The 27470-nt window shown below is 40.3% G+C and overlaps 2 protein-coding genes across 9 annotated transcripts in view; both read left to right on the top strand.

Annotated features, from left to right (window-relative positions):
* LTBP1 (latent transforming growth factor beta binding protein 1) overlaps positions 1 to 7648 on the top strand; it is a 184068-nt gene extending 176420 nt beyond the window's left edge. For all 8 annotated transcript variants that reach the window (XM_063390679.1, XM_063390680.1, XM_063390678.1 and 5 more), the window contains 3 exons: positions 1825 to 1947; positions 5232 to 5381; positions 6613 to 7648. In XM_063390679.1, the coding sequence (XP_063246749.1) occupies positions 1825 to 1947; positions 5232 to 5381; positions 6613 to 6782 (443 nt within the window). In that variant the 3' untranslated portion in view covers positions 6783 to 7648. The remainder of the gene's footprint in view (positions 1 to 1824; positions 1948 to 5231; positions 5382 to 6612) is intronic.
* Positions 7649 to 20249: 12601 nt separating this feature from the next.
* Positions 20250 to 27470, top strand: part of RASGRP3 (RAS guanyl releasing protein 3) — a 58806-nt gene continuing 51585 nt past the window's right edge. Inside the window, exon 1 of the mRNA XM_063390673.1 lies at positions 20250 to 20444. The gene's annotated coding sequence lies outside the window, so the exon portion shown is untranslated. The remainder of the gene's footprint in view (positions 20445 to 27470) is intronic.

Raw genomic sequence — 27470 nt, 5'->3', positions numbered from 1 at the left:
AGCATTTTGTGGCAGAACACGAATTTCCTTTGCCAAGAACATTTGTGGGCATCTGTGAGAAAGTGCCTTTACTATTCTGCATAGCTCTCCTGTGTCTACATATGAATGAAGGGGTCGCTCCTGTTCCCATGCATCGATGTTAATCTGGGGTTAGATGTGGGGAAGAAAGAATGGGGTATTTCTGTTCCTGTGACAACTCTTAAAACTATGCTCATTATCACAGTATCTGAGTGGGAAGCTGTGCAGTCAGGGATGTAAGTAACTTTTGCTGTGTGTCGTTTATTTTGCCATGCTGGCTTTGTTTCCTGTGCCTTGGGACGTTGCTCTTGGGCAGTGTACTTTGTTCTCTGGGAGAGGAAAGCGGTGTTTGAATATTATTACTGTATATAAATATATTCTGGAGGACATACCTCAAAGGAAACCACTTTGCTCTTGAAGCAGAATGTGGTGGGATTTACAATGATTTGTAAGTTCTCTGGGGAGTTCGTGCTGCAGACTTGGACTGGCAGCCGTGGCAGCTCTGGGTGTGCACAGACAAGCCTTGCCTGTACTGCTCCGTCTTGCGCTCTCAAAGGGCCAAGTTGTTGACCACAGAACTCAAACAGACTTTCTGAACACTTTGGTTTTTTCAGTACAAAATAAAATCGTTCCAGGTGGAGGAGATACTACCTGTAAAAGTAAAATTACAGTGCTGGACAGCAAGTAGGGCTGTGCTCTGTACTGTCTAGAGGCAGTCTGGATTTATCCAACTATTTGCTGTCTGGGACAGTTCTACACAGCATGAGGTTTCTGGCTTTGCAACCATCTGCAATTCTTGGATTTTGTATCTGCTTAGAGCTTTTTTTCCTCCCTCTCTTTTGGTGGTTTTTCTTTCCTCTCCTTTCTCTGCCTGATTCTCAGAACACCAGGCAATCTTCACAGAACCAGATACTAAATAGACTGTAGCAACAGCAAAGGAGCACCTGGGATCCTGTATTCTAACAACATTTCTGTTTTCAAATAAATTGTATTGTATGTCTTTTAGTAAAGGGTAATAAAAACAGAGTTGAGACCATTTTTATTTGATTGATGAGAGAGTCAAACTCTGCATAAGCTTTTCAAACACGGATTCTGACAACTAAAATGAAGAGTTGCTTTGGTCTCAACTTGTGTAGTGTAGCTTTTAGAGAGAGGCACAAAATCAGATGTAACTATTTCTCCTGTGTTTCCCCATGCTCTTTGAGGTTCACAGCCAAGGAGACTTTGAACAGCACTCACATTTTTAAGCCTGTGGGTTGAACATACAGTTTGTAGATAAGTGAGGGCTATTTTAGAAGTATTTTTCACTCTGATTTCTGCAGGTTGACTGATAGTGTCAGAAGTATTGGCTGTACCTGCCCCAATTTACTTCCTTTGGGAAGGCTTCTGCTAGCAGCCATGATGGTTTAGGATAGCCTTTGTTCCACAGAATGAGGGGTATAAACAGAGATAACTCTGGAGAGGAGTGCATTAGCAGTGGGATACACAGCATCCCTCAGCTCTTGCTTCCTATGCAGAGCAGAAGAACCTGACCTATAACTTTTTGTACAGTTATTGACTCAAATCTATCCCTGGTGTGATCCCTATTATTACTTAATAGTATATATTTGGCTCATTAACATTGTAATGACATCCTTCTTGAAGGGAGAATGCTTTCTGGAAATTTTCTTTTCTGCAGATTTATGGCATTTCTAGGAAGATAAGTTTATTTCCAGCAAATATGAACCACAGCTCACTGGGACTAATGTAATGCAGCCTGTGTTACAAGTGTGTTTACTTTTATATCTATTTTCTTTCCCCCCTCAGAGGATTACGCCCAGCTGTGCAACATTCCTGTTCCAGGATCTCGGCGGCCATATGGACAGGATGCTTTAGTCGACTTCGAGGAGCACTACACTCCAGAAACCAATCCATACTTTGTTGAAGACCGTAAGCAAGATTGTCTGTTATGTAAAAGTCTTGAAATGAGCTTTTTGCTTCAGTTTTTCTCCCTGTAGCCAGTTTCTTTCTTCTCTTTGCTTCCGGGGAGTGTGGCCTGTTTATGCTTTAGTTTTTCCTATGACACTAGCTTACAGTCAGGTGTTCCAGTTCAAGAGCCAGGTTTGTATGACAGTCCAGTTGGGCTCACAGTACAATTAATTTTTAATCTAGTGAAACAGTTTGTGCCAAATGTACTAAATTTCTGTTTACCAACAGCTTTACAGCTCAAGGTCAAAAGGCTTGCCAATTTTCCTTCTCACAAACTGATTTTCCTTCGGAGCATGGGAGAGATTTCTCCAGAGTGCGTTTAATTTAAAAGAAAAGAAAAACTTCATCTTTCCATGATTTCCCAGCAGAACTTGTGTGGGTGAAATGAGAGTATGCAAGTCATTCTTGCTCAACAGAGAAAATGTACAGCACAGTGTGATCAGAAAATACACATATGTGTGGACTTCAGGCTGGATATTCTGGGCTGCCAAGCAGGGTGTGAGGGACTGTACACAGCATCTCGCTTGTACTTGAGGAATATCAGGGCTCTTTATGTTGGGTCAGGCCCAGCTCACTGTTAAAACTTGTAGGAGAGAAATGCTTACAGATTTCAGCATCTTCCTCAAAATCAGGCACCCTGTACAGGGCCAGAATATTTTGTCACAGTTTTAGAGGAGAAAAGTGGAAGTATCAGAAGGAGGTGGTGACTTTCGTGCCTTACATATATATGGCCTGCCCCCATCAGTGTTACTGAGTGTTGATGTGGAACTGAAATGTCACACAGCTGAAAACTACTGAAACACTATGAAAACCCAGAACAATGACTGGCAATGTTAATGTACTGTTAATCTGGAAAGAAGCCTTTCACAAGGTATAAACAAGGTATACAATTTAGTGGTAAATAAATACGATAAATGGTGGAAAGTTTTGAATCCACAGCTGAGACCACTTCATAGAATGGCTTCAGTGGGAAGGGACCTTAAAGATCATCTAGTTCCAACCTCTAAGGGACAGAGGCTTAAGAGCTCATGGCTCTGGCTCCCATCCTATCACTGAATCAGTTGGGACATCCTGTTTAGGGCATCAGAGACTTCAAGATCACAGTCCTGCTGCAGGCTGTGTGAGGAATACAACAATACATCCCATCCCATGGCAGGGCCGTGTATTTCAATGTAATATTTGTCATTGTGCAATCAGTCTCTACAGAAGCAAATACATACCTCAGAATTATAATGCAGGTCTCACCAAGCTGTGTTGACCTAGAGTTTATTTTGTGAAGTAGAACTTGTTGTGAGTAATATGTATTTTAGTTTTAGCTAGTTAAAATTACAATATACTGTATTTATGACAGAGAGAGGGAGAGAAAAAACGTATATATGTGTGTACATATGTTTCTGCACATGCATATGTGCCTACATATAAGCTATATGTTTAATAAATTGTGTCCTTTTCTTATTTAAAAATATCTGTGTATGTGGGGGGACACCTTTCCCTTTCTTGGCACTGTTTTCTAAATTAGAAAAGGTCTTTACTTTAAAGGATCTCCTGAGCCCTCTGTAAGCCAGAGGCCTCCAGCAAGTAATGAAACTTTGTTACCTGTGTCATGACAGTGCTTAATATCCTCAATACTGTTGCACTGAGAAGTGATTTACAAGGCTCATGAAAAAGACTGCAGTGTCTCCCATTTAATGTACACTTGTATACATTCTGTGTATTATATATGTTCTTGAGATGTGACATCTGTCAGCGAGTACTCATGTCACATGTGAGTGATGTGTCATATGTGTTCAGTGTCTGCAGAATCTACTCAGCATATTACTGACCAGCTTGATCCTTACTAAGAAGCCCACCATGCTATGAAATCCAGGATAGAAACAATATTTGTAGTCAAAGAGCGGGGGAGTGGAAATGGTAGTATGGAAGTTAAATGGAGGAAGATATGGGAAGAGCAGAGTAGGAAAGGCAAAAGCAGGTCAGTAGAAAAGAGGGCCTCAAGGACCAAGACAGGATGGAGTAAATAAGGAAAGACAAGAGAAAAAAACATAAGGAAGGGAGAAATTCATATTCCTAGGTAGCTTAGCAAATATATTTATTACAGCTGTTGCAATATGAATCAGTAAACAGTTTTTCAATAAGTTGCTGGCTTGTTGGTGGAGCCATTACCTGTTACAGGCCAGATGGGGAGATACATCCTACTCTGTTGCACTCCAGCTCCAATTTCCCTTCTATATATTCATTGTGCTATTAAACTTGTGACTCAAACATTGACAGCCTTTTCCACAGCAGTCTTTTTGATGTGATGGGCTGCCATCTGCAGTCCTGTTACATCATTGCTCCATGAGCAGAAAGCTAGTGAAAAAAAACCTTGGGACTTACAGGAGCAGTTCAGTCCTAGAGACAATCTCTGAACATGTAAAAATGTAAAATAATTTTGTAAGTATAAATCCTTCCTTATTTATAAAAGCATAATGGTTACAAAAGCCCTAAGGCAGGGAGCACACAAAGCATTATAAAAACCACTGAATACAAAGACAATTCTTTGTATAAGAGGTGGGGCAAAAAAAGCTCGACTCTGAGCTTTGACTGCTCACCATCTAGAATTATGACAAGGAGGAACTGGTAGATTATAGGTATTTGTACTGGCACCAGTCACTGAAGCACAAGCCAGAGGGCTGTTAACAAAAAACCACAACAGGAAAGCAGTCTCTGATTTCTTCTTATTTTCCTTATGGCAGCTGGAATTGATTTTTTTTTAATATGTTTTCTTCTGGATAAATTATAATGCATCTCTAACCCCTCTACACACACACCTTATTTTTCTACAATCCTTTTTTAAGAAACTTTTATCCCAAATTGCATGACCACTTGTTTCCTTAAAGGCTGATCCACATAACAATTGAAATAAAAGGTACTATTTAGAAAACACTGACTTACCCTTTAAAAAATAAACAATTAAATTATGGAGTTTCCATTCTACCAAAAAAAAGTCACAGATTTTTAACACAAAATAAAACTTAAGAGTTAACCGAGTTATTCAGTTTCCATCTTGAAACATATCACAGCACTTTTCTGGTACATTTAAAACTCCAGATGGTGCAGCTCTGTTAAAGTTGACCTATTTTCTGCAAAGTCAAGTCACATTCCAGTAAACTTCTGAGAGAATTTCAGACTCTCACTATATATTTGGTTATATTGATATCCAATAGCTTTGTAACCTACTTGTTTGCAATTCTTTCTCCTCCCAGGTTTCCTGAACAGCTTTGAGGAGCTGCAAGCAGAGGAATGTGGTATTCTGAATGGGTGTGAAAACGGCCGCTGTGTAAGAGTCCAGGAGGGCTACACCTGTGACTGCTTTGATGGTTATCACCTGGACATGGCCAAAATGACTTGTGTTGGTGAGGACAGCACATCATCTGTTACATCACCTCTTACCTCCTGGCCTTAGGAGGCCTCGAGCAAAAGGGTTAGGGATGATCACCTGAATTGTATCAAAGATCCAAGCTTTGTTTTATTTACTGCAAAGGCTGGTAATTACTGTTACAAAAATATCTTGGCATTCCTCAGTGCATCTTGGTCATTACAGCTGTGTTCAGTTAAGAGGGTAGAAGTGAACAGACACACATTTGTGGAATGAAGCTTCAACTTATAATCAAGACTTTCATGTACAGACCAAATGTTTTTCAAAGGCTTTAGTAAGCTAGGAGGATGGAAATGGATCCAGAGCAGAGGAATGGTTTTAGGAGTGGATTTTTAGATTGGATTCAGAGTGATTGCCTAAATATGCAGATAACCAGTTGGTGAAGTTTGGCCCCTGGTTGTCACAGATTTCAACAGTCAACAGACTCAACTATTTCTCTCACTCTCAAACTACTCAGTCTGCACATTTACTTCCCAAGACATGTATACCTTCAATTAAAACAACTAAACATGGGAACAGCAAATGGCAATGAGAAGATGAAGCAGAACAACTACCCCTCGGTGCAGAAGCCTAGTACAAATAGTGTGATTATTTCAGTTTAAGGTCTGCAGTAACCTTGTTTATCATTATGCTTTGTGACACGCAGCTGGAATGTCCCAGCTCTGTGGCGAGAAGCTGCCTATGTGCCTTGTAATCTTCAGGACTTTATGGCAAGCTGGCCTCCTTAGTAAGAAAAGATGTAGCTGCTGTGAATGTCAGACAAAGGCTGCGTGATGTTGAGTGCAGGTAGTTTGCCCGTCACAACTATTCAGCTGACAGCACCAGCAGCTCCTAAAGTATTCAGTCAGTAAAGTACAGGTGTTACGCTAAGGACTTGGAGCTTCTTTAAGAGTCACTTTTCAGTCATCAGATAAACACCTGTAAGTGGTTACTTAATTTTGTTGTGCAGCTAGGCTGAATTTGGACTCTGTAATCTAACAGTTTAAGGACCTTTAATACCCTATTGATTTCCTATGATAACTTCCACCTCTTCCCAATTCATCTTTTAGAGCTTTTGACTCAGCCTAATTCCTCCCAATTGGAACTGAAAATAAAGTTCCCAGGGCATTTGTGCAGATTGTTCTAGTCCTAACAATGCTGGAACTAAATGAATATTAACTACACACCAGACTTAAGTACATGTGTCTTTTGATGTCTCCTTTTTGCAGATGTGAATGAGTGCAACGAGCTGAACAACAGGATGTCCCTCTGCAAGAACGCCAAGTGCATTAACACGGAAGGGTCGTACAAGTGTTTGTGTCTCCCTGGGTACGTGCCTTCAGACAAGCCCAACTACTGCACACCACTGAACTCAGAGCCAGAGAGTGAACTGGAGTAGAGGAAAATCTCCATATCCTAAGCCCATATACTCTGCACTGTACAAAGAAAAGGAAGAAAAGTATTTAACTTGAGAAGAGAAGGCATCAGAGTAGCAAATAAAAGGGGAGAAAAGGGTTAAAATGTGTCAAAGGTAAGATGTGATGGGTTGGTGGTTTATCAGCTTCACTGAAGTGACAGACCAAATGGACACATTGCTCTGTATGAAAGAAACAAGTACATAGTGTGTTCATTTAAAAAATGTTTGAAAATAATCAAAAACAGTGCTGTTATTTTAAACAGAAGAGCTTTGTTTTTTGGTTTTTTGTTTTGTTTTGGACTTTTTTTACTATTGCTTGATTAATTTGGCATTTAAATAGTGATGGAAATATTTTATATTACTATGTCATTTTTTGATTGTTCATTTCCTTGCCTACTGTTTCTTTTCAGACCTTTTTTTCTGATCAGTACAAATTCTATGATACAGATATTCTTAGTCCATTTTATAAGAACTGTTGCACAGGGTGATGCTCCTCCTTCCCTGGAACATTGGTCAGTGACATTTTTTTGATTTGCAAGTTGTCTGCCCTGTGGAGCAGGCACCATTTGTTTTCAAATGTTTATATACCTTGGCGAAAAGTCCTTATATGCATTTTGTATTCTGTATGATTGTTACTGCACTTAAAGTCTTTAGAACCTTTCTTGCCAAGTTCAAAGCTGCTAGTGGACAACATTGGATTCCTTTTGTACATTAAACCAAAAGATTTTAGCTCACATCTCTATTGTAATGTGTAAATTGAACACAAGAGAGATCTTGTATGATTACCCTAACATATTAAAGCTGTATATTAAAACTCAATAAAATCACCTTTTTTTAGAAAAAAAGTACTATTTACTAATTTTGGCTTCTTTCCTCCCCCCCCACGCCTTCTTTTTTCTTTTCTTTTTTTTTTTTTTTTTTCTTTTTTTTGTGTGTTTGTTTTACAAGAATCAGCCCTCAGGTGTTTACAGTACTAGATTTAATTTACATTACAATAGTCTTAGGGAGTTGTCTGGCTGGTTTTTCCTTCTCATGCTGTTTTAATAAGACCAGAATCTGAATTAGTTAATGCCTGAAGTTAGGCTTCCAGGGGGAAGATTTCAAACACAGACCTACAGAAACTGTTTGACTTGGAAGCTGATTCACATGGAATTTTTTTCCTTTCCTGGTTTAGGCATGTTTCCCACTAAATCTGCAAATAACACTCTACAGTATGATGGCTTGGTTTTCAGAAATACTGAGGAGAAGGGGGAGAATTTCCTTTTCTTCATAAACTGTACCTTCCCATCAGCTCTTATTTTTCAGTGGAAGGAGAGAAAGAGCTTAGGAGACTGACAGATGTTTCACTTCAACCTTCTCCAGAGTGAAGGAGTTTCTTTTGGAAATCCTGAAACAGGTCCTTCTCATATTCTTCAAATGAAGTGTTTTGCTGTGTCTTGTAGACATACAAGACTTATTACTTTTAGACATACAAGACTTACTTATTACTTAAGACTTATTACCTGCATTAAAAGAAAGATAACTTATGATTTTTAAAAGTGAGTCAAATTCAGTCCAATTGTCCAAAAATTAGGTTATTATTTCTCATTTCACAAAAAAAAAAAAAAAAAAAAAAACCCACCCAAACAAACTTGTTTCGATTCTGAATTAAATTTATTTTCCAGTATTCAGGTTAGCCACTGGACCAAAAATACTGTAAGTTGTATCTCTTTCAGTTCTGCACACTACAGTACATCTTACTGCAGTCCGTGTGACTGTAAATGTGCAGTGGCATTTGCCCTTCCCAGGATCCTTCTCTCTGTCTGCTGGAACCTGACACTAGGACTAGTGGAGGTACTGTTAAAATGCAGGGAAACATTCTCACCAAAACTCTGGAAAGAGGGATCTTTAGGGAGGAGATTCTTTGTGAAGTGCCCAACTCGAATTTCTAGAATTAGGCAGAAGAGGCTGGTGGGCCAGTCACTCTTCTAGGCAGAAAGGTGGATTACAAACACTAGAGCTGGTCTATAATTACACACACCAAAACAATTCTTTCTTAGCTGCTGTGGTTAAGGAAGAAGGAAGGTTTAGTCTTATTAGTGAATGCTGTAACTAAAGAGCTCTTAGTTGTCCTGCTTGAGGTTAATCCTAGAATCTTGATAAAGAGCAAGGTCACAGCACAACCTTTCACTGGGTTCAGGGTGAGCCCTGGGCTGCTTTCAGCCACAATGAAAATTTATAGACAAGACAGTTCTCTCCTGCCTCCCACCTCCTCCTGCTTCAGCAACCAGCTGTGTTCATCTCTGTAAGACAGCCTAGGCCCCAAGCCCCTCTGCAGCTCTCACCCCAGCCTCAGATATTCAGCATCCCAGTACTCCATCAATCCATACACAGGTAGCACACGTTTGCAGGTGTGAGTGCTGCGAGAGGCTGACAGATGCAGATGTGTTGGCACAACTGCTGCCAAAGTAAATGTTGTCCATGCTCTCATTAGTTGGGTCATTTGTCTCTAGCTGTTCATCAAAGTTCACAGACCTCAGATTGTGCTGGCCTTTTGCTCTAGTTTGCCTTATAGGCATGGTTGAAATTGGTCGCAGTGGGAGCTACCAGTAGGTTCAGGTTGTGCTGGCTCTGGCTCCGTAGACAACAATTCCCCCAGCAAACCTAAACCATCTCTTGGCCTATCAGTTTCTGTTGGCAGCAATTCACAAAAAACATTTTGGTGTGTCCAGCCATCTTCCATCTCCCCTACCCAATTCAAGAGGGCAGCAGTCCACCCAAACCCTGAATGAAGCTTGAAACATTCTGCTGGTTCAATAGCCATGTCCTCATTACAGGCACACACTTCTATCAATCACAGACACTGTATAAGCACACAGCAGACTTTGTGCATGCTTGTGCCTTTCCCTTCCACCTCTTTGTACCTAATATGCCTTAAAACACATACAGGGAGCCAAAAGCAGACCAAGCAGCCTAAATCCCACTTACATCCCAGTGCTTAGTATTCCATGTTGCCTGGCTCCAGGCCTTCAGAAATGCTTTGACAAAGGAACCACAATTGAGGGAATTAAGTGAAATTCAGCCTCTGGGGCCCACCTACTTTGCCCCAGTGTAGCAAGGCTGGTTCTGTCATTTCACCTGAAAAGCTGCAGGGCTTAGGAATACAATTTTGATTCATAGTTAAGCAAACATTTTCTTAGCATGATTAAGACACGGGATTGGACACCATGGGTGTAGCCATTTTAGCTGTTACAAGAGCTGCGGTTTAGGTGAGAGCCTTCAAAATACAGAAACCACCACGTACAATTCCATAATTCAAGTTTCTGAATACAGCAGAATCTGGAACTGATTACAATTTATACCAAATGGCACCAATACTTTATACATCCATATGGATCCTCTAAAAAAAATCAATCCTTTTTCAGGCAGACATTTCCTTGCTACAAAAAATAAAATTGCTGACATGGTAGAACTGAATTCTGCTAGTTCCCTTTCAATGCTGCTGTGTTAATGAGAATGAAGTTATTATGGAATTGGAGTAATGTGCATTTCAGCTAGAAAGACATTTGATATGAACAGATACTTTCATGTTGGGATGCCATTCAGTGAAAAAATTAGCCAGTGTTAAAACTATCGAAGTGAACACTAACATTCTTTGGGAAAAAACTCTCACAGCTGGACAGATCATTTGAATCCAAGAGACAGAACTCAGAGTCATGACAAATATTCAGCTAGTCAGTAGCAACTGACATACTCAAGTAAATTCCTGACTAAGAGAAGTCCTAAAATGCTAAAGGCACCAAAGGAGTTGTCATGACCTATTAGCTCACATTGATTGTTACTCTCGTGGGGGTTGAATCTGAGTTTGGCAGGAGATGGGCTCTTGGCTTTGGCACTTTCTTAATTGCTCAAAAAGAAAGGTGACAGACTCAATTAGAGCATGTCACAGGCCTGATCTGGGCAGCAATTAAACCACAGTGCATTCCTTCAAAGTGTACAGCAAAATCCAGAACCCCACTGCTGCCTGTAGAAGACACTACACTATTGTTCTTTTAACAATGCCACCCACTTTGAAGGGCAGTTTGTGCTTGCTGGGGCCTCTTTGAACACCAAGCAGGCCAAGGGAGTTATTAAGGAGCCATTCAAGCAAAAAAGGGGTGAATTGCTGTGTGTAACAGAGGCTACTGTTCATTTCTGAGACCATGACTGGTGCAGTCACTGTCCCTGGAGGTGTTTAAGGAAAGATTGGATGTGGCACTCAGTGCCATGGTCCTGCAGTCAAAGATATTACATGGTGGTGTTTGATCATAGGTTGGACTCAATGATCTCAGAAGTCTTTTTCAAACTGGTTGATTCTGTGATTCTTCAATTATTTGGTATTTGTATAACTTTTTCTATCAGAAGATCTAAAATTTACCTAGGGAAGCGGAATGTGATGTGTCCAAAAGAGAAGCAGAATAACTGGGAATGAGGAAAATCAGCCACTTGCTGGAGGTTTCTCAGTGAGTGACAATGTCACCTTGTCAGAGTAACAGTGGCTGCTACAGGACTGGCCTACTGTCACTACTTTCAGCTGTAGGAATAACCTCACTCAACAGAAGGACTAGAAAATCTGGACCCATCTGGGGCACCACCTCCAGAGCTGACACAGCTGAGCAAGATCTTGAACCCAAACACCACCCTGCCCCTCACCAACCTTTACCACTTCAGTGCCTGTGTGCCAACAAGAGAACACGTAATGAAACACGATTATCCTGTGACAACCTGTATTAATAAGAGATTTTACTACCTGTTGGTGCAAGAATGACATAAAGCAAAGAAATGCAGTATGTCAGCTGTGTCAGGTTTCCTTCAAGACCACTGGATCACCAGATAGATATTTTGACAGTCTTCAGGCTGCATGTTTTGTCCCACATACATCTGAGACCTGTGATTGCTTTGCTCCTTCCTCTCTAGATTGGAGAAATGACTGCTGTGCTTCAGCAGCTGAGAAACCTCACTGAACTCTTGCCCTGCCCAAGGTAGGAGATTGCATCTGGGGCCTCCAGAGGATCCTTCCACACTACATTTTCCCATGAGACCAGGCTGTCAGAGACAGCAGCCTCTGCTGCCTATCCTTATGGGAGATAGGTAACAGGGCACAGGGACATGACCTCCTGCCCTACTTCTCCCACACCTGAGCATGTGCCAGGTGCACTTTGGAGAGAACAGAGCACCAGCCTGCTCAGCCCACGTCAGGAGAATCCCATCCAGAAGGAGCAGCATGCACAATGTGCACTGGTGCTTGCAATTAACCCGTATGTTCTTGAAGAGTTAAGTGGCAACCTCAGGAAGAAAGGAAGTTCTGCAATTTTTGTCCTGACAAAAGACACAGAGGAGGGAGGAAATTAGGGTATTCTTATTTTATTCAGCACTGACTTTCCCCTCAAGTCGTGCTTTGCCACACACTGTTTTCCCTTAGCTTTGAACCAAGGAGGATGGGGAGGATAATGCTAGCCAGCATGGAAAATTTCTACGTGACAATTTCAGCATCACCTCCAATCCCTATCTACTCAGGCTGCCAGGATCCATTCTGAGCTGTATTTTTCCAAAGCACTCCGTATTGATTTAGCTCTCCTCCCACTGAAACCTGTGGCACCTACATGGATTCCAGTGGGACCAGGGAAAAGGCTGTGCCAAGCTCTTTTGAAAAAAATCCCACCATGTGTGTTTAATGAGGAATGTCTGGCAGAAAAGTTTTGAGTGCAGCTAAGCAGATTTTTTATTTCTTTCACATTTCAGAAAGTTCAATTTCTTCCACTTCTCATCCAGGCAGTAGCTGCCCGGAAGAATGGGTAAGACCTGTTCCAAAATCCCCAGCAGGATATTGCTTGTTTTCAGCTAAAACTGAATGAAACTTTACTGTTATCAGGGCAGTCCCTGTAGCTTTGTGAGTGGGCACCATTCTCAGGCTGTAGCACACCTGTCCTTCTCGCTGCAGGCAGCCATCCAGCTCAGCTCTGACCACAAGGGCATTCCCCACTTTCTGTTCCATTTGATACCCCTTTCCAGGAGCTGTCTTCACTGAAGTCCAGCTTTTGCTGTTTTGCTTCCCATGCATCCTGTCATTTGCTCATGATCCAAAGCCTCAACATCTCATGTAACCCGTCCTTCCTGTTCACTGGCATTGGAGACCACAAAAGTAGTTTTCAGTCTCTAAATAAAGATTTGGCATGTGGTGAAATTGATAGCTACTATCCGGTACTTAAAGACCTTCCACCAAGGTAAACCAATCATTTCCCTCACAGTGACCCCTCTCCTCACAGGAATAGAAGCCACCACCACCAAGTAACAAAACTACCCAGAGAGATGGGACATCTCTGTCCTTCTTTTACCATAACCAAGAAATTTCAAACATGCCTTTAGCAATGAATGTGTTCTTCAGGCTGCAGCATCACCAAACTGAGCTGAGCAGCAAACATAGAATAAGGAAGTTTCAAAAATAAGACAGGAAAGGGAAATCCTTTGCTTTGCACAACAGTGAGCTGAATGAACATGGAATTTTCATTCCCGTTTGCTAATGATCAGACTTTTTTTTTTTTTTTTTTTTTAAGAATAATTATTTTTGAATTGTCTTAGGCTCTAAGAAAAAAAATGAACTACATTAGCTGTATTACCAATTGTGATGTTGGTTCTGATTGTAGCACTCTGGATATAAACCAAAGCAGATGATAGGGAGCTTTTGAGGGTTTCACTGCTGAGTGCATAATGCATTCAAACATATATTTTAATTTCACATCTGGTAATAGTTCTGGTATTGGGTTATTCCACCAGAAGGCAGCAATAGCTATTTTTAGCCAAAATGGCCCTTACCTCATCCAGTAAAATTCAGTTCATGTTTGAGTGTTTGCTAAAAACATTACACCTACCACGTATGAGACCTAACAAAACACTTGCAAATATGTACCCCAAGGACAATAGTCTAGGAGAATCTAACATCAGGGGTATTTTCCATGCCTAAACACCTAACTCAAAACAGGTCCTAGAGACCCAGGAGCATCCAGGGCTCAAGGGCAAGGACCTCGAACAAGAGCCTCCAGCACATGATCTACCAAGGGCAGGCCAAACAAAAGGTCTCTGCAGTGTCTCTCTCACAGTTTGGTTCCCTTATACTTCTAATGCCTCTTGTTTAGTTCCCTGTGGTTTCCACTGTCATCTCTTCATTCTTCTGTACACATAGAGTTGACAATATCTGTTAATATGAGGGCTATCCCACCTAATTTTGGTGCAACTCTATTTTTGGTGCACTCAACTGTTAACTTCAGTCACTCACACAGAGACTAACTCTGCTCTCAGCTTAGAAGTGATTTTCTAACACTTCAAAATTTAAAAAATTGAAACAATTTAAAACTGCGAGGCATGAAGTCTTCTAAAACCTTTTGGAAGAGATCTAGCAACTCTAGAGCCATTTGCTAATTATAAACTTTTTCTCTATGTGTTTCATAACAAGTAGTATCTCACTGAACCCTTCCAACTCCCTGGCAACAAGACACATGGACTGACATGAAATTAAAAGACAAATTGTAAGAGCTTTTTAAACTCTGGAATTCGAGGGTTATGTTACCTTCATATAAATCATTTTATTGTAAGATCAGAAATGGAATGGAGTATAATCAGCTTGCAAAATTTGTTCATTCAATAATTAGTAAGTACTATTAAAAGTTAATAGAATTCTGCCATTGCACAGCCAGCAGATCTGAGTCCAACAACAGCAGTTCCACAACTGGACAGAAATTTAGGCCAACATTATAAAGGCCTGGAGATACAGTAGGAGAGAGTAAGCCCTTACGATTTGTTTGTGCTGCACACCGCAGGGAAGGAGGGTGCTCCGAGGGGAGCTGCTGCGGGCGGGTTTGAGCAGCGAGGATCCTCTCTGTCCCCCCGGCCTGTCACTAGAGGTCAGCGCAGCTCCTGCTGTGCCCCGCCGCTCTCCTGTAAGGAATGCTAAAAGCCCCAGCTCCTAGAGGCAAACAGCGCTCGTAAGAAACAGCTCCAAGACAGAATTTGTTTTTCTGCAACGGGAGAAACGGGCAGCCGGGGGAAAAGAAGAACATAGCGGGAACTGAAAAGCCTGAGCCTGAGATCAGAGTTTAAAGAAGCGTGCCTGAAGGTGAAAGTTTCCCGCAGAGCAATTAAGTGTAACAATGGCTATTATTAAAACAACCATTAGCCTAAGGTAGGAGCTGTCACCTAACAAGTCCAGCTAACACTCTGAGGGCTCTTCCTGATGCAGGAAAAACCATCTGTTTAATCTCCCTGCATAACAAAATTCCTACCCCGGGCTGAGAACAGCTGGTCTAGCTCATGTAAATCTAGCTCATACATGCAGGACAAGGAGACAGGGAAAGCATCAACTGCTCTGGAACAGATCCTAAACAAAAAAAGGAACAGACACTCATCTTCCCAACAGAACAAAACAGATACCCACTGTGATCCTTGATGTCACTGAATAAACCTCATGATTTGGGACTCTCTCTATGTGCCTCTAGTCCTGTCCCAGGGGGCTCACAAGGGCCGGATGACAGCCAGCCAGGACCAGGCAGGAGGTGACAGCTATCACAGCACCTGATGGGAATCCCGATGGAGCAGCTCTTTCTCTTCCTTTAGAAGAGGAGACTGCAGCAATCAGCTGCTCTCAAGACAGGTGCAAGCAAGAGAGATTTGGCACTGAAGAAATGTCACCTTGTGGCAGCAAATTAGTCACCTCCCCTCCTCGTGCGTGTTCCAGTGGGATTTCTGGTGTTCAACCCACCATTCTAGCAGAAGAGCACAAGTTTGTCAGCATGGCTCAGGCTCCAACAAAAAACTGCATATCAATACCCCAAAAAGCCATTTAGAACAGGCTGCCCTACCTTAAATGGCATCAAAGAGACTTGAGCTGCAATCTTTCCATAAACTCACAGAGACATTTAGCACAACTTAACCTAACCTGTCTCCCCTGTTCTGGCAGATGCAGGAAATCAACATCTGGAAATCCAAAAATGTTTGGTAAGCATTTGGTTATGCCTCTTGGCATAGTGGCAAAGAAAACCACAGGAGAATAAATTCATACGGACATATGGGGGAGCTAACTCATCTTGGTCAATGAATTGTAACTAAGTGAAACTAGTGTAAATAAGAATCTAATTCCATAACCCAAACAAAAAGCAGAAAGATTTTAGCAATTTTAAAATATTTTCTTCCCTAATCTATATCTGACTCTGAGGATAAGTGAAATGATGTACACACAGCTTCTAGCAATTATGACAATGCCAACTGATTCCTGTAGGAAGTATTTTTGCCGGGGATGCATTGGCTGTAAAATATGTTATCACTCTTTCTTTAATACACACAACCAGTCAAAAGCACAGAGAGATAGGTAATGGCATAAAGGATTACAGTCCCCAGCTGTGCTAAACTCCTGAGGTCACAAACACACTGGGCAGACAATCAGTCTTCTACTTGTATGTTGACACAGCCTGAGTCTGACCTGTGGTTTTCCCTTCCTATTTTTAAGATCACCATGAATAGTTCTTCACCTTGCCCCTTGGCTGTAAGCAGCAGATCTTTTGGGATGTGTCTATTTTGATTATTTGCTTGAGAGGGAAGAAAACCAATCACTCTTCTACACAGTAAACATCAGATACAATTAGAAAGGCCCTTAAACTCACAGCTCCTCAGCTGCTGTGAATTGGCACAGATACATAAAAACCAATTGGCAGGAGTCCTCAGGCAGCTCCAATCAGTGTCACTCCACTGAGGCTGATGAAGCAACCCCAACTTGTAGAAGCTGGGGATCTGGCCCACAGCCTGCACTGCAGTCCAGAAAGATCATCTGCGTTTAACAGAATCAGAAATCAAAGGGACAGTCCTTATAATTTACTCAGTATTACTGAGACAAGTGATTTCCATGGTGTTAAGGCAGGTAGACTAAACAAGAGCTATAGAAGATAAAAACAAATTCTTTGTTTCTTCCTCTGTATAGTTTTACCAGGAAAAATTTTGTAATTTCTTGCAACATATTCCATGAGCAATAAGATGTGAAGGCAAGAAGGAGACAACTCAGGAGGTAAGAGGGACAGGAGTAACAAGGAATTTAAGTTACTTAATGAATTACAGGCACTTAAAGTGTGCTTCCCTGCTTATGCTGAATTGATGTCAAACCCATTCCCACTGATGTCAGTGGAAAGAGTGGCATTACACAATGCTGCTGAGCAGCCCAAGGGAGGGGCAGCATAAAAGCAGAGGAGAAGGTTCAGGTAGCTCAGCTTTTTATTTTGGAAGCTGTACTTGAAAGCTTCCATATTCAACTTTCATGTGAGTTTGGATACAATTGTTAGCATTCTAGTTGTTAAAAGCCAGATGCAGAGTTAAAACTAACACAGCAGTAGAGCACATCAATGCATCTAAATTCATGTTTTGTGGCTCAGTGAAATAGAAATCAATATTATGTGTGCAAAGCCCCTCTGAGGTGTCCAGCAAAAAGCAGTGCTTTTGTCATGCTGCCATGCAATAACTCAGTCTTAAGTTTTTTGTGGTGAGGAATTCATGATTCTCTTTACTTTGAAGAAGCTGCATCTGCACAGAGGAGCTCACTGAACAGAGTTTGTTTATGTCTGTCACACATGCACACATCGCATGTATTTTCAGGGCACGGAAAGTAAATGAACTGCTTTGAATTCCAGGGGACCAAGCACATCCCCAGAAGTTCTGGGCACCACAGTGTTACCCTGTATCTGTTTGTGCAGTCACTGTTTGTCCTAGAGGCTAATGCGTAAGGACGAGTGAAAATGAGACTGTCAGAGAAAATACATCACTTCAGCTTCGACACAGGGAAAATTCACTGCACTGTACAAGCATCTGCCCTCAGCAACAACTTCTCACCCTGCTCCAACTCTCCAGTGGCTCCACCAGCTACCTGATCAATTCCCAGGAGAAAGTCTCTAGTGAAAACTCTGAAGATCTCTTTCAAGGCAGACTCTCCTCAAGACTGAAGTGGTGAAGTGGGACTGAGGAAGTTTGCACACTGGGTGAGAAGTTTTCCAGAATGCAAAGTCAGAATGACTGAAGAGGGTAATTCTGCTTTAACCTTGCAATCTATTTTTAATGTTTAGGGATGTTTTGAATGACACTGAGAAAATGTGTGTGGTTTTGAAAGAAAGGCTACCAGCAAAATCAGTACAAGCAGGCTTGTGCAATTGGGCTCTACTGGCACGGTGCTGACACAAGGCAAGCAGCTATTCCAGACTAAGCCTCTCCAGGGGTCTGGCACTGCTTGGTGCTAACAGCACACAGAGCACGTGTGATGCAAATTCAAGTCTGTAACCACTAGTAACTCATTGAGAGGATTTAAGATTTCAACTAAACTACATCTGAATAAAGGTATGTGCATGTTTATTGCTACTAAGCGGCTTTGCATTTCAGTGTTGTTATGGTGTGGAGACCAGCTTTGCAGAAACAGAGTTAGCAAGGCCTATTCCACAGCTGCTCAGTCAGCTTTTACACATTGCCAATCCTTCAGCCTTGGTCTGAAGTCCAGAAGAGCCAGAGAGACTGCAGCTGGCTTTCAGTCATCTCTGTGATGGAGTCTCTTAAGCAAAATCTGATTCCATGTTTCAGCTGAAGTCAGTATTTGATCCACTGTTCGCTACAAAGAATTATATTTCTCTTAGGCAGATTTGTAGGACACGATCTGAAAAGATCAACATCTTCAACAGGCTTTCTACCTGTTTCTTAAATGATTATTAACACAAGAAAAAAGTACCATAAATATCATAACTTTCAGGTCCTTCTATAAATTAAATTACTGATTTTGAAAGGAGTTTTGCTTGGAGCATTCCATTTTGGTTTAAATTTATTTTTAAAAAGTACTTTCAAGGAAAACCTTGGTCTTCAGTTATTAATTCTCAAAAGATCAACAACAATATTTATTCACACACCACTCATATGTCTCTTCTTTTTCATAAACAATCATGTTCTTTTCATGGCAGACAGTATCTTTGCAAAGATCTCAACACGGCAGGCACTTTCCTCAAGATGACTGTTATATAAACTGCTCTGGCATCATGTCGTCTACCTAAGGTTAACACAGATTTACTAGTTCATATATAAAACACCATACTGGCTAACAATCATGATCCTAGCCTACATCATGTCTGAAACAAAAGGTTTCACAGTCTCCAAATTCCTTAAGTGCCACGTGTCCTTAACTCTCACCACTCTTAGTGTGACCCCTCATGTATATTTCAGATATAAATCTTGAACAGAAGAAAGGTTTTTCATCCACATAGCAACAGCTATCTTTCAAGTCTCTACCTTCCCACTAGAATAATCACTAACCCCAAACCATGCATCAGAGTTTTCAGAAAACACACAGCTATTCTAGCATAAAACTACCAATCGAAAAAGCAGCAGAAAGAGTTTTTACAGTGACTTACTTAATTTGTATAAAGCGAAGGCAAGGCATGTACCCTTGACAGCAGAAAATGTAGGGGTAGGGCAAAGAGAGAGACAGATAAATACCACACTATATTCCTGTCTTAACTGAGGATCATGTGAAAATTTTTAATTTCTTTTTTCAAGCTTGAGAGAGCCTTGGAAATTTGTTATGTATTTTTAAAACCACTAAGCTGAAAATAATTAAATTGCAAGTTTCGGTTTTAAAAAGCACACATCAAAATAATTCTTTTTCTCCAATTAATTCACGGAACATATTTGAGGATTTCAACATAGTTGCTATCTGAGATCTATAGCTGCACAGCCATCTTCATTGAATACATGCACAGCAATTCTGTTTCCCTGCATGCAAGCACACCTAGTTTGCTTAAACACTTCTAGTCTGCAGGATAAGTTCCACTGAGGAAGAGAGTACTAAGACAAGATGAAGATTCATAGACTTTAAACATCATTCTTAACCATGGAAGATTTGCACATCCTGTAAGACATATTTTGTCTTCTTAAAGCATGTTAGCCAACTTTGTCCTCTTTTCTAAGATAAAAAAAAATCCTTTTTCCAACCCTCCAGTCCCAAAGAAATTCAAATATTTAACCACAATTAAATCATTTAAGGAATAATAATTTTTCAAGAGACTAAGGCCTACTGCTACTGTGTCTCCTCATTATTTTTTTTGTGGAGTGCAAAAGATGACATCCTAGCATGTTTTTGACCAAGTGTTTTCCTCATGCGAAGAGGACTGTGTCTGCAGACCAATCCCTATCAAATTCTTTTACTTACATTGGCAGGGGAGGGCAAAACCCCCTAAGATCTTTCCTTTGTTTAAATGCATTTCCTGCCTTCCTTACTGCTATAGACTGTGTTGTGACAGGCCTATTTATAGTCCAAAGAAAGGAAAAAGCACCACTGGAGGCAGGAAAACTAAGTTGGGAAAGAATAGAAGGAAGTGTGGCTGCCATTTAGCCAAACAATCTCGAACTAATTGAGCTCAAAGGAGCCCCAGCCTCAGTGAAGCTGCTGGCAGTGAGCAGAGCACAGTCCTGCTTCTCTCTCCAGGGCCCTGCCAGGGCTGCTGAGTGGGACAGTCATGGGCAGGACACTGCTGGAAGCAAACAACCCCAGCATCTCGATATCCTGACAGGAGCTCTTTCGAAAAAGGAGAGTGATGCAAGTTAGATACCCATCGAATTAAGGTAAGTGCCGCCTTCTGGCATTTCTATTTGCTGCATGCTCCACTTCTTTTCAGGTGTGGCCGAAAAAAGAATAAGCTTTGGAGAAGGAATGGCAACTGACTTTTAGATAAAGGTTTGGCGGATTGTCTGATTTTTAGATAAATCTGAATCCACTTATGGATTCCTCAGAACTTTTGTTAAGCAAAAGAAGCCTTTGCCTTAAATCCATAACATAATTTTGCTGTTTTCCTGACTTGTGTCATGTTTATCTTATAGACTATGATTAAGTACTGGAGAAATGTTAAGGTAAATGTATGCTCCAAAGGAAAATATGATGTCAACTCTGCATTAATTTAAAAGTATAGATTTAGAGACAGACAGAGGGAAGGAGAAGTATATGAAATATATAAAATGTATTAATATGGACTATAGAAACATATCAAAATATATATAATGCAAGTTTTGTGATAATTTAGTCTTATGATGTACACTTGAAGGTAGGAACTTAGCCTGAGTTAAAGCACCTGAAAGTTTCTAGAGTTTTAGAATTTATTGTGACAGGTAATCGGGGTGTGTGTGCATGCATATACACAAAAATATACCACATATAGATATCAAGTCAAGATATATTGTTCATTGTTGCTTGCATTGCAATACTACAGGTTGCCATTCTCAGGTCTAATTTAAACCGACAGTAGAATATGAGTAGAAATTTCTAATCTGCTTATATACACAATATTATACTATCATGACTGCATGTGTAAAAAGCTCCATTTTAAGATATATCAGTGTACAGACCATATTAATTCACTGAGTTACCATCAACAAGGCAGACTTGTAAGATGGAAAAAATAAGTTTTTAAGATTGTGTTTGATTTTGACTCTCAACATGTCCTTAGCACTTCTAACAAAGGAAATGCTGTTGTGATTTGCAGGCAGCAGAATAGAAGCTGTGGAATAATAGACTCAGGTTTTCATCATGCAAATTTTATCTGCTTTGAAAGATCTATGAGAATAACCTTTGTATTAGTCTCATTTGTGTGAACACATTACCTCTAAGCATATGCTATTCAGATTATTCATTTGTTATTCAGATGTTGCCTAGGATTAGCACTTTATGGTAAAACGTTGCTGGTGAGTAAAAAGGAAGTGTGATGTGTTGTTATTCTACTGTATCCCCGTAGGATGCTATTATGTTTAGAGTCTGCTATTGTGAAGATAGCAAGGCAGGATGTCATCCATGTAGGTGAAAAGCCGTGATAGGACAATTGTAAACAGCAGCAGTCAGCTGAAAATCTGATCCAGGGACGTGCCAAGCAGCAATTCCAATGAGGCAGATGTAAGCCAGGGCTCATGGAAAGGATCAGGTCTTTCTTTCTCTGATTTGAAAGTACTCAGTACTTATAGCAATTCCAAATTCTAGGTGGTTATAAGCCTGGTCTTGTGAAGACTAAAATGGCAGTAAAACTAGAAACTTGTACAGATATTTGCAAGAGAAAGCTCTTTAGACTGCACTTTAAGTAACTAGCATAGCATGCTCTCATGCAGGTAACATTCCTTGCTTTCAATCTCAGTAACTGATCGCCCTGCACAAAAACTAAGCAGAAACAGAAAAAGAATGTTTTAATTTAAAAATTTCTGGTGTTGAACAAATACAATCATTTCCATGAGATGTCAGTCACCCAACGACTGCAATGCAACAGTACACACTGTATCATTCAGATTTATTCAGGTCAGCACCACTCAACACATTATTTTAAAGCTTGGTACCACTGCATGAATGGAACTAAACAGAAGCCTTTCCTTACCTATAAGGAGAGGATAATTTACAAATCAGCCAGTTACACTCTAGTTTACAGGAAAAGGTGATCAAAAACCTACTTTGATGCACTTTCACATTTGCCTTTGGAAAATATACTATAGATGGTACTTAAAGAATTCCCTAATTAATACTCTTAATAAACACACACACATAAAGATTTGTTTCTAAACTGCAAGAGTTCACATGTTCATGAGATCCAAGTTTGCTAACCGTGGGTTTTGTCCTGATGATAGAATCATGAGGAAAAAATACTTCACAGAAAGAGTGATTGGGCACTGGAATGGGCTGCCCAGGGAGGTGGTTGAGTCACCGTCCCTGGAGGTGTTTAAAAAAAGACTTGATGAGGCACTCAGTGCCATGGTTGAGCTGATAAGGTAATGGTAGGTCACAGGTTGGACTCGATGATCTCAAGGCTCTTTTCCAACCTAGTTTATTCTATGATTCTGTGATTTCAGAAGGACTTAGAATGAAATTTACACTCCAGCACCTTATAAAATCTTACCACCTGCTAGGGTCTAAGTACTCTGCAGGAGATTCTTTCTACATAAACACTTTTGAGTGTTCACAAGTACTACAGGGCTGCAATTATTAAAGCTCCAAGCTAAAAATGAAATATGAGAATTTGATATACCAGAAGGAAGCTGAGGTTTGCATGCTTCCTACTCCGACATTATTTTACCAGGTAATTAAAGAAGTTTAGGGTTGTCAAATAAATATTTCAGTCAGCTGTCACTACTGTGTGGGCAGTGTGGATTTCTGGTTCCAGGAAAGCTGACTGAATTGAAGAAAAACCATATGACTTAAAAAATAATGCACTTTGAGTGACAAGTCATGCCATGCTTTCCTGCAAAGCTAGTTCAGGTTTAGTAAGATTTATTATTCCTCATGCAATTGCTGTAGTGTAAGTATCTTAATTTCTCTCCAAGCTCTTATTCCACTATACCAGACACTCTTACAAGGAAGCTTTGTGCTCCAAATCACAGTCAGGCCCACTAATATTATAGGGGGAAAAAAAGTGCAGAGAATTACAAGTGTTTGGAACAGTCAAAGCAAGATTTTTTGAGAACACATGTACAGTCTATAGTAGTGTCACTCAGAAAACAGAACTAGGGAAGAGGGAACACAAAAAGAAACCCAGTTAAAACACACTAAGAAATCAACAATCAGTATTGGACAGCATCAAAATAGTTCTACAAAGAGATGCAGCTGTTCAATGCAACAGAAATGTTAGTGTTAAAAAAAAGGATTTCTTTGATAATGTCTAAAACACCCTGCTCATAACTATGTGCTGAATAACATCCTGACTCCTGAAAATGTTTATGCAGGTGCTTAAATTTAAGCATATGGGTAGTCTCATTGATTTCAAGCAGAATTATTTCAACAGAGTGATAAAATTTAAAGCCTGGCAGAGTCATTAGATCATCTAGTCTCAATACAAACACAGCATGTTAATTTCACTGTTTCTCTTATCCAAACCCCAAAAGCTTCCCTGCTTACAACAGGAAAGTATGGTTGTAATATTTTCAAGATAAAGGTTTAAGGGGGAGATCACAATGTTCTACACGCATGAGTAGCGACCCACAGCAGTGAAAATTGTTCAGGTTGACACAAGTCCTTTAGCTCAAATGGGAATTAAATGTGCAAGCTTTGCACCAACTTACTGCATGAGGGTGAAGGTCAATGTGTGTATGGAAGATGGAGGTTTTCTCCCAGAAGTCTCTGTGCTATCAGAAAAAGCCATTAACTTTACTTTGGTTGCTTTCCTACTCTTCTAATGGACTAGAAAAGCACTGTTGCATAAGCAAGGATTAAACAAAAAAAAAAAGCTTCTTTAAAATCATCTTTATGCCAAAGTGCAGCTATATTTTTTTACCTTAAGTTCTCTCATTCACCCCAGACCATGTGCAAATTGTGGTACAAAATAAGGAGCCGTTGTTCAGAAACAGATGAAACACAGATATATTAACCAAATAGAAAAATACATCTAGAATGAATTTGTCAAATCTCTTACTTGGTCACACCTAGGCAGTTTAAAAGGACTTATTATCTAAACAACAGACAATAAGTGGGAGATAATAAGAAAAAGTGGGAGACTTGCTTGGGGTCTCTTTTCCAAGGATTAGTAGCAGTGGATGTCTGCTGTATGAACACACAGCAGTAGCAGAGTGCTGTTGAAGGATAAGTACAATATATAGTACTAACAAAACCAAACCAAACCAAAAAGAGGGGGAACAAGAAAGAGTGTCTTGGAGTACAAGTCCACCTTGTCAATAACCATGTAGGTTATCTTCATGCCTTGGGTTACCGCCAAAAAAAAAAAAAAAAAGGTTGGCTTTGAGAGGTTTTTCTGTCTTTATCTTCTTCCTATTTACATTGAGTTTCAGGGTTGGTAATCTTGTTACCTAGTATAGAATTTCCTGGGAAGTAGGGGGGTACCCTCTTTTGACAGCAGGGGAAACGACAAACACTCTACCTTATGTAAAGGTAGATTCAGTCCTCTGCTTTTCTCTAAATTCACTGCAGCAGTTTGCTGTCATTTCTACACAGGATGTCATCTCTGAAGTGTCCCTTCCCAAACCCCTGTCTAGTAATGGTTGCAGACCCATTTATCACAAAGGTCCCCAACAGACCCCGTGGACTCAAACAACTGCATGGTGAAAACACAGCCCTGCTCTAACAGTTCTGCAGTCCAGCACCACGCAGGCCCAGGGAAATGAAAATGCAGAGTGGCCACCCTGTTGCCAGTATTGCAATGAAGTTGTGCCTTTTGGTCAAGATAGCAGAAATGCAGTGGACAGCCAGAGCAGTTAGGGTGTGACACAGGGCATTGTGTGCAGTCTGCTCTGCCAACATGGTCCAACAACGTACCAAACAACTCCACTGATGGGGCTGGACAAAGGACTTTAAAGTTAAGCTAACAGGTCTGGCATTATCTCATTGATTTATTAATGACTGTTTATGTTATAAAACTGTAATTCACTTTAGTTAGAAGGAACAAAAATTATTGTGTACCAACCTCTCTGTTTAGACAGCTCAGCATTCTTAGAATCTTTACATTCTAACACACCTTATTTTTCTGGCACAGTGTTCCATTGTTATTTTGGATTATTACTGTAACACAATTATCTTGGAAGGCTGGAGACAAAGATAAATCTTCAAAGATGAGCTCATTACTAAAGGGAAAAGGAAAACTAAACTTAATCTCAGTTGAACTACAAAATACACTTCATAACTTCATAAATGGGAACAGGCAAGGGAGATAAGTGGATTAATGCTGCATTTTTCCATGCTGTTTGACCTTCTTCCCAATCATGGATAGTCTCTTCTTTCTCTCTTAAAAAAAAGAACTTTCATATTGCCTTTATATAATGCTGTGATTTTACACTAGAACGCAGCCTATGTGGAATTCTGGACCCAGCACGCCACTCTAGTATGGTTCTATTGATTCAGATATGTTCTATTAGGGACAACTGTCTTAAGCAATAATTACAAGCAGTAAAAGTATAAAAGAGGAGGATAATGTCTTCATACCACTAAAAGAAATGGAGCTGGAACTAACAACAGAGAAGGGCCCAGAGTAAAACAAGTGTAATAAATCCAGCAGTTATATATAGAGACCTTGGCCCCAAGGGGCTCTGTCATACAAAATATTAAGTGTTGTGACCATAATAAGCAAATCTCCTCTCAGCTAAGGAGCATGGAAGCAATAGCCTCTCTCTTGTCTTTGCACTGAATACTTCATACGTAGTAGGAGGGCACAGATGGATGCAAATTCACTCATCTCAGAGTAAGCCGGGAGCACAAAGCCTGAGACATTTGCAGCAGACTTCAGACAGGCTGCTGGATAGCACAGTCTGACTGATAAACATGCTGTGTGTTGGACAAAGTGGAGATCCTGCCTGACACTTCTGTCAGGGTAGGCATTTGTGATCCGTGTCCCGTTTTACAGAGCATAAAAATGCTACTCCTCATAAGAGAGCAGTGCATTAATTTTTAGTATCTTGACAGAAAGTATTAAAAATGGTCAGGATTTTTTCTAGAGAGAAGGAAATGGGCTAGTTTTTTTGCCTTTTCTGCGTCTGTTACTAGACTCCATTGTTTCCACTCTTGCAATGTCAATGCAAATGGACTATGTCATGCTGCAATGTGGAATGAAGTGCTCTAAGTTGTTACTTAGATACTCAGTACCAACCTGTGCTGCATCACTGAGAAAAGACTGACTTACAGACCAAGAACCACTGTGACATCAGTGGTGACAACAAGTTCATCAAAATTAATAAAGTGAAAAAACCATTTTTCACTATTCATGTGTAATACAAATTTGGCCAATAACATTTCTCTCTGTTGTAAAATTTGAGTGAAAATCATTCTCAGAAGTGGTTTATACAAGACAAAGTTGACAGCAGTTGAACTTGCAATAGGACAGAGAAGTAAAGTGCAGAAAGCTAGGTACTTTTGGTAAAACAAAAATAAATGCATTTTAAAACATATGTTCACTGAATTGAAAACTTTATGTGCCACTATAATTTCATTTAAAGTCTGAGAGAGGATGTCATGAAGAACTCAGAAAAAAACCCTGATATCATATTCTTGATCTCTTGTATTCTTTTGCATCAAGTTTGGGGGAAACCCCATATTTACTGGAGATTTTTCAATTATAAAGGAACTACTAATTAGCTCAAAATTACCAGATGCAGAAAAGACAAGAAAAACTGGGAGCTGCTGTACATTCAACATTACAGCAATGTCCCATCCTTATTTAGCATATTGCTCACAATGAGAATGGCTGGAGAAACATTCAGAACAAATCTCTTAGAAATTCACAAGTCTGTTTAGAAATCTTCAATCTAGACAGTATTGGAAAAAGCCCCTTTATGACAGATGTGCTTTTGTGCTACTGTATCTAAGTCTAGAGTTACAAGAACACACTCTTCAGGCTCTGTTTCTGAAATGAGCATATCCACCGTGTGGAATATAACTATTCCATGTAGTTGGTAATAGACAATGAAGAGCTTTTGTTGCTTTGGTTTTTGGGGTTTTTTTGTAATCATAGGCCTATTGTCACTGCTACAGAAGCTGTCCTTAGTGCCTGCTATCACTTCATGGCACAATTTCACCCTATCTCTTAGCAAGGGAGATGCCAGCCCACTTTAGCATTCAGAGTGCAGAACAACTTATTTTTCTCATTCCATGTCTGTACTCCAGGGTGAAACAAAACCAAGTAA

The sequence above is a fragment of the Prinia subflava genome, chromosome 2, assembly GCF_021018805.1.
Source record: "Prinia subflava isolate CZ2003 ecotype Zambia chromosome 2, Cam_Psub_1.2, whole genome shotgun sequence".
NCBI classification, from domain to species: domain Eukaryota; kingdom Metazoa; phylum Chordata; class Aves; order Passeriformes; family Cisticolidae; genus Prinia; species Prinia subflava.
Note: the sequence above shows the minus strand (reverse complement) of the source record. Positions and strands in the feature narration are given on the sequence as shown.